The sequence below is a fragment of the Cygnus atratus genome, chromosome 2 (assembly GCF_013377495.2).
Source record: "Cygnus atratus isolate AKBS03 ecotype Queensland, Australia chromosome 2, CAtr_DNAZoo_HiC_assembly, whole genome shotgun sequence".
NCBI lineage: Eukaryota > Metazoa > Chordata > Aves > Anseriformes > Anatidae > Cygnus > Cygnus atratus.
This window is the reverse complement of record NC_066363.1, coordinates 20,742,501-20,755,412: the sequence shown is the minus strand read 5'-3', so window position 1 is coordinate 20,755,412 and position 12,912 is coordinate 20,742,501. Positions and strand designations below refer to the sequence as shown.

The window sequence follows — 12,912 nt, the reverse complement described above, 5'->3', positions numbered from 1 at the left end:
GAAATCAGCCCCCTTGTAGCACCTCAACTGTCAGCTCATCAGTTGGATGTGGACTGCTTGTAGTATCCAGTGAGGAGGATGCTCTGGTCTGTGCAGGTCTGTTGCTTTACCAGCAAAGCAACTTTTGGAATAACAAAATCAAGTTTGGGCTGCTGCTGTTTCCACTCTCTTCACTATGACAAATTTTTCATGCTAATTCTTTGCAAGCTGACTCCTCACTTGCTTGAAAGCAGACTGCAATTCATTGGTTACGGTTTAATTTGGATTCTGGTGGTCACCATCTTGATTAGTTTGGGAATAATTCCTTCTTAGATGGTATACACACACTATAGACTTTCTTTACTGTCTTACTAGCTATTGTTATCCATGCAGTTTTGCCAGGGCTGGGCAGTACAAGTTTCCCCAAGGAAGGGTCTGGTGAATTAATTAGCTGTCAATTAATAATTAACCAGTGTAGTATGAGAAAACAAACACACACCTGTAGTTAGAGTTAAGTTCAGCTTAATTTCTCTCTCTATATATATAGAGAATATATATATATATATACACACATTTTATATATACAAATATTTTATTTATATTATATTATAAAATTAATATTGATTAATATTATATTAATATATGTAATATTATATAATATATTATATTTATATTATATATATTTATTTTATTTTATATTTTTATATTTATTTATATGTATAAAGATTATATATTTATATATATAAAGAAAAATATATTTTCCTTTTTTAATGCAGTGATATTTATCAGAAATACATATATTATATATATTATATATAATATATACATATATAACATATATAACATATATATATAATACATACATATAATACATATATTTCTGATGAATGATATCACTGCATTAAAAAAAAAAAAAAGAAAATATTACTGCTCTGCTAAGACTTTCACAGTGTTGCTTTTCTGTCTATAGTATTCCAGTTTCCAACAAGATGTAACTAATTGTTATTCCTTGCCAAAATACTTTTTATTAGATCACTGATGGGAGCTGTTACGTCTTGGTTTTCCAAGTTTAATGAAACTAACTATATATTTAAAAGGACTGATAAAAAGTGAACCTAAATGATCCATAAAGGTCGTGGTTTGCAGGCAACACTGAAATGAATTGCTGTTGTGATGTTTCACATGAGATGTAATTTGGTTGTGCTGTTTCCTCATTCTCTCTCTCTGTCTCTCTTGCCTTATAGAACAGAATGGGAGCATGAGGTCTCCAAATTACTGCAGGGAATACTGAGCAGCATTTTGCTGAATTAAAACTGTGAAATGTTTTATTTTCTCATCTTTTTTTCCCCAAATTTCCATGGATTTAGATGACAGAAGCTCTAATACTCCATCTTATGTATTTGCTTTCTAAAGTAAAAGATGTTTATTTCATGTAGAAATTAGTAGATTCATCCTGATACAAGAGTGGAGTACAATACAGTTTACAATGAGCTCTTTCAGCAGAATACCTGTGAATTGCTGGAGATCCAAACCACCAGTTTCTCATAGAATACACATCTGGGCCAACCACATGTAGACTGATGAATTGTAAGATGGGAGGGGGTGTATGCACTTGAACCTCTAATTACGTTAATTAAGTGAAAATAATGACTTGAGAAATGGAGGATAGAACAGCTTGTTTCATTTTAAATTTGAGAGAAACTGGGTAGTGGTATGGTAAATTCTTTAATATTAATAATGATATTTGGGTATGACTTATTTGAAAATATTGTAGGCACATAATTGATATGATAATTCATACTCAAATATGTCATCAAAACTAATGAAGCAAAACCAAAAAGGATGTAGAACAAAAATTCTAAGATCACATTATAATTATTGCTCTGTAAATAATTATCTTGATCACCATATGTTGAGCACATCTGTCTTGATTTTGTCTTTTCAGACCATCATTATCTGTATTTAGCATAGGAAAAATTTGGAAAAATTAAAGTTTTTAAGTAATATTCTTAAAAACAGTTCTTGACTTCTGAAAAGAGAGTTGAGAGTCTAAGAACTTTAAAATAGATGAGAAAATTATAATCCCAAAGTAAACTGCTCATTAAAAAAAAAAAAAAAGAGGAAAAGGAGAAGAGAAAGCTGAATTTAACTACTTAAAGGAGCTTAATTTTTCATACTGCGTTTCACTTAGCTGACATTGCTAAAAACATCTTTATATTGTCTTGTTACATTGTACATGTCTCCCTTGTTTTGTGCCATTAACAGAGAACTGAAAACAAAAGGAGCACTGAAATGTACACTGAAATATGTTTTTGGGTGCATGGTAAATACTATGTAGTCTCCAAAATTGTGAAGTCTGGTTAAGGAGTAGTTTGTATGAAGGGGACAAAGACCTCATCAACTGTGACCTGGAAAGTGTTGTGCAAAGGATTCGGCTGGCCGGTAGCAACATGCACAAATTTTATTTTTTTTTTTTAAATATCCAGTAGCTGATGGGATACATTGAACCTAAAGATAAGTGTTTTTTTTTTTTTATGTTAAACAAACAAACAAAACACAAAAGATTAACCGGAAAAATGACTAGCCAGGAACAGAAGTAATACAGGTTCCCTGAACTGAACATCCTCTTCAGTACAGGTTATTTCCCCCATAACTTTTACAATAGAAGCTAGAAACTTAACTGTGTTTCATGAGGATCTGCTTGATCTTCCTACTGTTTTTATTTTATTTTATTTTTATTTTATTTGTTTTGTTTTGTTTTTCCCTGCTTAAGATCATCTTATTACTATTGGAACACACTGTGGTCAAAGGCAAGAACTGAACATTGACCAGTTTTTAACTTTGTGTATGTATATTTTTTGTTAATTATTGGATACTTCAAGTGTTTATTACCTACAATTTTATTCACCATGTATTGCAGTTGCTTTTGTTGTTGTGTCCCCTCTCCCCTTAGTTCAGAGTTATGAACTGAAAGCTGTAAAACAAGGAATTGGAAAAAGGAGTAAAGACTTTTTTTTTCTCTCTCACAAGTGGCAATCGCTACCCCATGGGGAAACCTGATTTAATAGATACAGCACTGTCTCAGGATTCATGGGTGCAAGGGCAGGTGAACAATCCATAAGTATAACAAGAAGAAAATCATTGCTGCAGGAGCTTCCTAGTGCCTGGGTGGAAGAGTGCAAAGTTGGAAGTCAAAGGCAAACTGTGGAGTTGTAAACTGGAGGGTGAGGTGAACCAAGTGACCTAGAGATGAACAAAGGGACTCTAGAGTCACTTGCTCTGCAGAAGTCACAGGAAGATACAGCTTATTTTCTTTTTATTTTCTTTTTTTTTTTTTCTTCAAAACAAAACAAAGAAGTTTAGCCTTTCTATCTATCCAGTAAGGTCAAGAAAATTCCTACTTTTATATTTATTATATTTGTATTATTACCAATAATCAGAGATTTGCCAGAGATCTTGACAAAATCATTTACAGAAAAGTCTGTTAACAATTCATTCTATTAATCCTTTTTGGTTTAATTAGGATTTTTTTTCCAGAGAAGAACTCACATTCAAGATTCAGAAAACAGTTTTTTCTCTGGAGTGTCTTTTGAACAAGGTGTAGCTTAGAATATGCTTGTTCTCTAAGTGGCTGTGAAAGATGGACTAATTTGTGTTAGTACTTCATTAAAGCAGTAACAAAATATCACAGGTAATGAAAATCATCACAGGTAATGTGTACTGTGCACACTGGCAAATATCTGGGGTGACAATAAGGCTAGTAACAAGACCATAGGTATTAGACACGTGATGCTAACCAAATATATAGTTACTGAGGAGTTTTTACAGTAAAGTACAATTTGATACTATACTGATATGCAGAAAATTGCTAATTAAAACTAATGCCCACAGTGATTAGAAATTAAGGTTGGCTTTTTCACTTCAAGCTTGGTTATTTGAGAAGAAAACTTGTTCCTATTGTTTCCCTTTGCCTTCAGCCTCACAGGATTTATGGAGATATGACAGAATGCTAATGAGTTGTGTCAGGTTCAGATGAGCCATGGAAATGCCATGAATTAATCTCAGCTCTGTGTCAGTCAGAAGCCATCAGGCTAAAATCTCCAATGGAGAAAATCTAACTAACAGCCAGTGACTGCTGTGTTATGATCAAAACACAGAATCTTTCATCTCTGAGGTCATTTGCTTTGCATAGTTGTTGGTATGCTGCAATACTTTTAAGTGCTATTGGTAAATCTTGGGAGAGTTTGAACATTCTCTGAGAACAACGACAATGACAGAACAAGCCAAAAAAAAAAAGGGGGGGGGGGGAGGGATTAGACTGGTTAGATACATACTAATCTTTGCTCTACTGTTCAGTTATATAGGCTTGTTTGTTTGCAGATAAGTTTATTATGCCTTAGTTTGGGGTATCTACGGGTCTGTATGGTCTGTCTGTCTTATGCTATTTTAAGGTAGCCTTAAACCAATGATACAGTTTCTGCTCTTAAAGTACCAAACACTATACAATTTTAAAAGGTGTAATTGTGTAGTTTTAAAAGGCATGTCTAGAGCTCAGTTCAGAGATTTTCAACATTTGAAAATGCACAATCCATAGAGAAAGCACTGCTGTATATACAGGAATGTGTAGAGATCATGCTTTGAGAAAGAAATCTAATGTTTTTTGAAACTATTTTGATATTGGTTGCTATTTCCAAGATGTTCTGCTCAGCTAGTATGAGAAAGAGAACAGAATTCAAAGTACTTCATTTTATTTGTAGTTCATTTAGCATTGTGCACCTTGCTCTCTGGCTGTAAGTTGTGTGTCAGTGCTGTATTTCAAGTGTGCTAATGTGAGTACTCTGATTTCTGCTTAATTTTAGATACTGCTGGTTCTGATTGCCGTAATATGGAAGTGTGGCACTCAGCACAATATGAAAAATTGTGCCAGAGCACTAAGCAAAGACTTAGGTGGTTACACCTTACTCATCTCTCTTCTGCTGTGATTATATACTAACTTATCACTAACTAATCTAAAGCACCAAATTTATGTCTGTGTGCACTAATTTTCCAGTCTGTTCTCCAGCCAGGTCTGCCTGGTCCTGGCACTTTATATTGTTTTCTTCTTATTTGAATAGTACTGACTGAAGAATCTACAAAAAGTAACTAGCTTTAGAGGAGAAACTGCAATTTTACATTTTTTTCTTTTCTTTTTAATTATTATTATTTTGTATTTCTAAAGGGAGATACAATGTTGAGGGATCTACAACAGTTGTTGTAAGTGGGTAGCTGCTGCTTTTCGAATGTCAAATTTTCTATCATGTGCTAATCATTGGCATGCTTACTCCTCTCAGGAAACTGGCATTTCTATTTCTTGTTTGCCTTTTTGTGTTTTCTTGTTATAGCTAAGAATTGGAAGAAATTGGAACTCATTTACGAAAAGGAGTTGTTTGCTCTCCAACCAGATTTAGTTTTCACTCTAAATGAAAACCAGAGAGTAAAGGGTATCTTATGCATCCATCTAAACACTCAGTCAGGGATTCACAAACAATTTGTGGAAGATACATAGATGAATTACCAAAATCTGAGATATGTCCAACACTAAATTAAGTTAGAGTTTAAACTTTCTGACTTTGTGTATAGGAAAGTTCAGCTGATTAATTTTTGATCCGCTTTCAAACATCACAATGATAATTACTACTGTGAAACAAGCAAGTCACAACATGAGACTTTACCTGACAATACTACAGATAAATAACACTTCCAGATTTCAGCTAGGTCTAGTTCTTTGGATGGGCTCCAACTGTTTGTTGTTGTTGTTTTTAACACACCTGATCTTTCCCTCATTATCAATTCCCATTTAGTGATTTCAGTTCCCACGGTTCTCCTGAATGCCTTGAAAGGGGAAATACAGCAAGGATCCTTTTATATACGCACATTCTTTGCTAACAACATGTTAAAAGATACTTTCAGTATTAAGTTATTAACAAAATCACAGTATGAAAATATGCAAAGTTGCTTATGTTGAAATTTTTACATCCATTAAAATGTTGGCAATTTCTGTCTGAAACTAATTAGGATAATTACACTGTCATAGGAATCTCACTATATAGGAAATGCTTGCAGTACTGAGAAGAGGTAAAATTAATTATTTTCAAAGGGCAAGTATCAAGATTTTAATGAAATCTATTGTTGCTGCCAACACTTTAAGAGGCTTTCCATGAAATAATTTTCCAAACAAGCCTAGGATCTTGCAGCTACTGGCAGGGGTGCCTGCACACTTATTATGCTGAATTTCAGCACTTGCATAAGATATACAGGCAATGCCAGATTTACTCACCTTCATATCAAGAAGTCAAGATCATTGACTTCTAGAGGTCTTGTTTAAAGGATAATAATAATAATAATATCAAAAGAAGTGGGGAGTACTTTTTGGAATAGGAAAGAAAGAAATTTAAGGAGGGGTCAGGTCAGTAAATTGTGCAATCACAGAATCATAGAATGGCTTGGGTTGGAAAGAACCTTACAGATCATCCAGTTCCAGTTCCGACCTCCCTGCCATGGGCAGGGATGCCACCCACCAGATCAGGTTGCTCAAAGCCCCATCCAGCTTGGCCTTGAACACCTCCAGGGATGAGGCATCCACAGCTTCTCTGGGCAACCTGTCCCAGTGCCTCACCACCCTCTGAGTGAAGAATTTCCTCCTAACCTATAATCTAAATCTCTCCTCTTTTAGTTTAAAACCATCCCCCCTTGTCCTGGCATTGTCTGCCTGAGCAAAAAAAGTTGCTCTCCTTGTTTTTTATAAACCCCCCTTTAAGTATTGAAAAGATGCAATAAGGTCATCCCAGAGCTTTCTCTTCTCCAGGCTGAACATCCCCAGCTATATCAGCCCGTCTTCACAGGAGAATGAATGAAGAAACTATTATGTTTGCTGAAAGTCATTCAAAGAATAGAGACAGGGAAGAAGAGAACAACTTTTGTACAGAGTAAGAAAGACTGATATTTTGGGTTTATGGAAAGTTTTGGAATACCAAGTGACTGCATATATATGCCAACTAAGAAACAGTTCATTTTAAAAGTCACAGCTTGACAGACTGAACAGGGTATCACCTACGTATTAGCTGCCTCTGCTACAAAGGATACATCCATAGAGGATGCCAGTACTATAACATGTGAACTATATGCAAATATATGATTTCTTATTGCTTTCTTCAAACTCATCTCCCTATTGTATGTTCATCTTCCTGTAAATTCCACATATGTCTCTATACCAGCTAGCTTAAAGACTTAAAGAGAGAGATTCCTTTGCTCTGTGAGTAAACATGCTGCAAGTTAATGTCAGTGACAGACATTAGCAGAAAGCTTTTAAACAACAACATAGATAGATAGATAGGTCATCAGTGATAAGAGTGTAGGTTACATAAACAAGGATGCTCGCCACAGACTTATGTAGCCCCTTCTGATCTTTCCATTTTCCATTACTTTCCCACACATCCTTAATATTCTTTTGCAACCACATACTCTCCCTGTGACCTACCCACTGTGTGGGTAGCACTGAAGTGTATCACCAAAGGGACCTTAATCTGGTTTACTAGTTTTAAATGTAACCTTATAGCGAACACTGAAACAAGGGCAAAAATAATATTGAGTATGCACTATGGGATATGAATTATCTAGACAGATGTGGTTTTGGTCTGCTTCAGACTGAATGCACCAAGTAAGAGATGGATGTCTGAATTTCATCAGAGCACTGATTGTAACCTACTGCTCTTTCAAACTAATCTCACTGAGAGGTCTGAACTTGATACTGAATATTCTGGAAAGTAAGAGGTTTTTAAGTGCTATTGCTTTTCAGACCTCTTTATCATTCTGCTGAGTGTAAACAGCCCTCTTGAATGTTGTTCTAAATATTGTACTGATAGTCTTAGGCCACTGAAGACATGAATTCCCAGCAGCAGAGTAAATTCCGAATTTTTAAATGTTTTTACAAACCTTAAGAGAACTGGATATTCTTCTATCTCTAGGCAAGACTCTAGTAGAAAACTCAGAGCTGAGGGAAAAAAAAATATTACTACATTGAAGCAACATCTTTCTTCAGAAAAAAGGAGGGAAATGAATATTTCAAATGCAGACTTGCTTGAAAAATCTGTAACTATGTAGGTTTCTACTTCAGTTGTCACTGCAGCTTATTAGAAGCTGTTTTAACAAAAATGCTTTATTACTTTTTATATTGGATTTATTATTACTGAATTACCCTAAGGCTTGTATATATTTTACTCTATTTATTAGTTATTTTCTGCAATAGTTCATTTCCAACTTTCTCAAGGATGATGTAAATGCATATAGTAATTATAAAGATGTCTGAATTGCCAGGATCAAAGGAAAGTAATTTAGGAAGTATGGATTTCCTTCCTTGAGATACAGCTCTTTACATTTAGTATTATTTTATTTTTAGAAATTCAAAGTATCTAGGCTCCCTTTTCCCATGAAAGGTTGGACTTGATGATCTTTCAAGGTCTCCCAACTCTTCTGTGGTTCTATGAATCTCTGATAAAACAAAAGCTTCAGAGCTAGTCCTCTCTTCTGCTTCTGAGTGAAAACAAAAATAAGATTGTGAGGGAGATTCAGATTTTCCCAGATGGTTACACTTTCCCCTAGAATACTACCAGAACACCTCTTATCTTTATCAACAATCCCTAGAGGTTTCACCTTTAATGTGTCTGACCTATGCCAAATGAAGGCTTGACCCACATTTTGAGATTTATTTTTAAAACATTTTTACTCCTTCGAAAATATGTACTTGTATATGGCTTAGAAACAGTTTTTGTTTGTTTGTTTGTTTCTAGAAAATTTTGGGCTCTTTTATAAGAAAGGAACATTATAACTCTTCAGAGTAGATAACTATTTTATGGGTGGCAGTAGAAGATGTTAACTCTGATCATGACAGTGACTTTCTTGCAAGTATCTGATTTCTATCTAAAAATATGTGTATTGGAAACCCATCCCACAGACTATTGAATTTTTATATAAAAGTCTTCATTTTTTGATTATGAATCATATGTACTTCACGTTCTCCAATTAGCATGTAAGAAACTGTCTGCAAAATGATGTTATCTTTTCCTGCAATAAATTCCTTCATTTTATGAGATATTTTAGTATTCCACTTAATATTTAAATAAAGCAAATATATTAACAGTTTAGAGAATCATCTTCCCTAGCTAAAAATAAATTATGGGAATAACCCACTTCTCTTCACTAATTTACACACATCTTTACCAATATCTACAAAAAGAATTATTCTCTCATTCTTGCATGCTAGGTAAGGTTTGGGGAAACCTCCAGAAAGTGCTTAATGGCCAAAGGATTGTATTGTGGCTGATTAACTAACTAGTGCTCCCACTCTTCTGATCCATGGAAGTTCTTATAATTACATGTTCCTTCAGCCCTGCTGAAGGACATAGCCTGTAATTTCTGTACTAAAAAGATTTATAGTCTCAGAATAGTCTGCAATTCTCACTTACTAAAATATTTTCTGTACTTTCCCATGGTTAGAGCAGTTGTCTGTTTAATCTATTTTTTTCCTGATAGGAGACCAGGGGAGGTGGAAGCAGTACTCTACATAACAAGCAATGAACCAGATGCTGATTTGCAAGGATTTTTCAAGGGCTGTTTTATGTCAGTGGTTATTACTAGGTTTTAATTTTCCCTATGAAGGAAAATTTTAGCAGTCTTTTCTGTCAAGAAAGAGGAAGAGATGGAAAAGGATTTTCATTTAAATATATGCTTATGAGCAACCACAGGTTGGGTAAGGAGATACTGTGCAAAATTCTTTGCCCTGGGCTACCCAGGAAGATCAAGCTGTTTTCAGACCATCAGTCTGTCACAGGTCATATTAGATATAAGTTACTGCATACTTGATTCTAAGGATGAATGAATGAATGAAAGGACTTCAAATCCTCAGAGCAAATTGCTGTGAATATAGAGATAATTTTACCTGTTTCTAGCCTATCTTGTACTATGTAGTGCCTCTAGTTAGATTATACTACTCCTAAAATGACTGAATATAAGGTGCAATTCAGACTCTCCTTGACCTACAAGTTAAGTAATATACCTTAATATGTTATTTTTTATTATTAAATGTTAATTATTATACATACAAGAAGTAATCTACTAACTTTCTGGTAACTTTACAGTGATAAACCTGTATGTGCTAATTTCATATTTATTTTATCACTTAAATAATACATGTTGATTTCAATGTAAGCACTGTAATCTGTTTTGTTCAAATAACTGCTATTTTTTTCTAAATTTATAACATCTTTTAAAGAAAAAAAAATGCTTATCAGATTTTTTCAGAGAGATTTCAGTAGATTATTGGAAAAAAAAGGTTTTGCAATATTTGTTTAATATTGCTGGTGTAGCAAAGACAGCTAAGTTACTGCTGAGTCATACCACAGATAATAGTCTTATAATCCTTTATGTTGTTCTAAGTCTACCTACTTAGAGCAGGCTTGTGAACTAAAAATATGTTCTTGAATACGTACCTTGTAGTCCTGACCATTCCTGTTTGCAAAAACTTCCAGTCTGGGAACAACCTCTTGGCATACCCCACATTTCTCTTGGCAATGCTTATTGGTACAGTCACTGCCTTCTCATGATTGCAGTGATGCTACTTTTTGGAGCTGTAGCTCAGAGCTTGGCCAAACAGGCAAACTGAAAAGCCAGGAAATCCTAATAAAGGTATTTCAGGTAAGGACCTTTTAAGTAATGTAGGTCCTATAGTCAAGTCTAAAAGCCCTTGCTGGAAAGGATCTTTTCAGCAATGGAGTGTGTAGCATCTCCATTAAAGAGAACAGAATCTTGTATTTGGTCAACTACCACTTTTTCTTTGAAAGGAAAGTTTTTCAGGAACCAAATATCAGCTACCCAAAACCCTAAAACTCTCTGCGTACACTCAGAATCTGATGCATACTGCAAAGGCAGCCTTGTCTTTCCCAGTAGGAAGAGTTTCACCCAATATCTTGGGATTTCTTGACTTCAAGCAGGACAATATCCATGTATACCCCAGCTTTGAGTAGGCCTCTGATTTTCTTGATGAAAGAGGATGGGTGGGTGGGGTGGGGGAGGATGGGCTCAAAGGCCCTCCAGCTGCTGTGATGTGATATTGTGGGTAAAGGCAGACTTCAGCTCTGTATTTTGTCTGGATGTGATATAAAAGTACTAGATGACTTTTCAAGGGATTTTGTGGAATTCTGGTAATACATTTATTAATTAAAGGGTATCCAGATACCCAGCTAGAAAGTGCTATATCTGTATAAAGAAATATTACCACTTTAGTATGACTTGAACTTAATTTTGATTAAATATTTTCTTTTAATAAAGAAATACCTTTCTCTCTGAGCAGGTATACTGTAGAAGGCTGGTATTTGTTTGCAGACAGCTCGAATGGAGAATTTGGTCACACTGCTGACATCGCTACCCCAGTCATCTCCCTTACGGGGCCCAAGTGCAAAATTGTGTTCTGGAACCATATGAATGGTTCAACAGTAGGTTCTCTGGAGGTATGGAGATATTATTTATTTTGATTTATTTTTACTCTCTGAAATTGCTGGAAAATTAATGCTTTGTTGTTTAGTTTCATTAGAGACTAGGCTGCTAATAAACAAAAATAATTGCTAACACTCTACTGCTCTCAGTATGTTAAGATCTGAAGGAAGCATTAGCTTGTGTAAGCTGTGGAAAATATAAGTTTCTACAGCAAGCCAAAATGATGACCTTTATACAACTATTGTGGTTGGAACTTCCACATAGGCAAAAGTACTGTATAATACCCCTTAACACTGAGAAGCGTCAGTATGTATTTGGAAACTGAGGTTTTTGGCTGAATGTGGGAGTTAGAAAAAAGTAGTAGTTGTTTGTTTTCTATTCCATTCCATTCCAAATAAACATTGGTTTCTTTGTTCCTCTGGGAGGATCCGCTATTTGCTTGCCAGAACTTACCTGTTATACAATACCATGCACACACATGGGACTACATACATTTTCAAAAAAGCATTCTTTTCATTAAGATGAAAAATGTCTGGGGTACCCTAAGAAGATTACACAAAGTAGCAATAAATCCTTGGAAGCAGAAGTGGTACAGGCAACTGGTGAACTGATGTTTAGCTCTGTGAGTACTGATTGAAGACACAACTTGAAACATCATCAAACTCCTATCTGGTTGTTATTAGCTCAGTTGAATTTGGATGCCCAAGAGGATGGAGTAAAGCATATGTAAGACTTTGTGTTAATGTGCTAATATTGAAGTGTTAGGTTTCTCCAGTTCAATGGCTATTCAAAGGTTTAAAGGTATTTGTGAGTCTTCTATTATACAAACAAGTAAAATAGGGTCTTAAGAAGGTAAGAACAAGTTTTTATCTATAGGGAAAAAAAAATCATTCATATGATCATATAGAACCAGGACATTAAATCTCTCCTGGAACTATAATGGAGAAATCTAATGCAATGTAGTAAATGCATGAACTATTAATACGTGTTGTTAGTGCTGTTTTTCATGTTTTACAAATGGATCTTGACCCTTTCTTGAGCAATTTTTATTTGTGGTTAACTGTTCCAGCTAAATTAGTGGGTAAATTAACTGAGATAAGACCCAGAGCAGATCAGAAAGTTTTAAACCATTATTTTCTTTGAATAGTGGCTTACACTGGCAAATCCCTTTGCACTTGATATTTAATGTTGGTATAGAGATCAATTATACGGGATACTCTAGACAAAATTAAGGAACCTGCAGTGTGTTGGTAATGGAAAGATTTTTTGTGACCTGTAATTAGTTCCTTTTCAGGTACTCTGTAAAACTGGTAACAAGACTTCTAAACTATGGACTCAAAGTGGCAGCCAAGGTCCACAATGGAACAGAGCAGAAGTGTTCTTGGGAATTCGTTCAAATTTTCAGGT

General features: G+C 34.8%; 1 protein-coding gene across 1 annotated transcript in view; it reads left to right on the top strand.

Annotated features, from left to right (window-relative positions):
• The window catches only part of MALRD1 (MAM and LDL receptor class A domain containing 1), a 268,212-nt gene that overhangs the window by 85,015 nt on the left and 170,285 nt on the right, over positions 1-12,912 (top strand). Inside the window, exons 21-22 of the mRNA XM_035545162.1 lie at positions 11,363-11,519; positions 12,800-12,910. Coding sequence (XP_035401055.1) covers positions 11,363-11,519; positions 12,800-12,910 — 268 coding nt within the window. The remainder of the gene's footprint in view (positions 1-11,362; positions 11,520-12,799; positions 12,911-12,912) is intronic.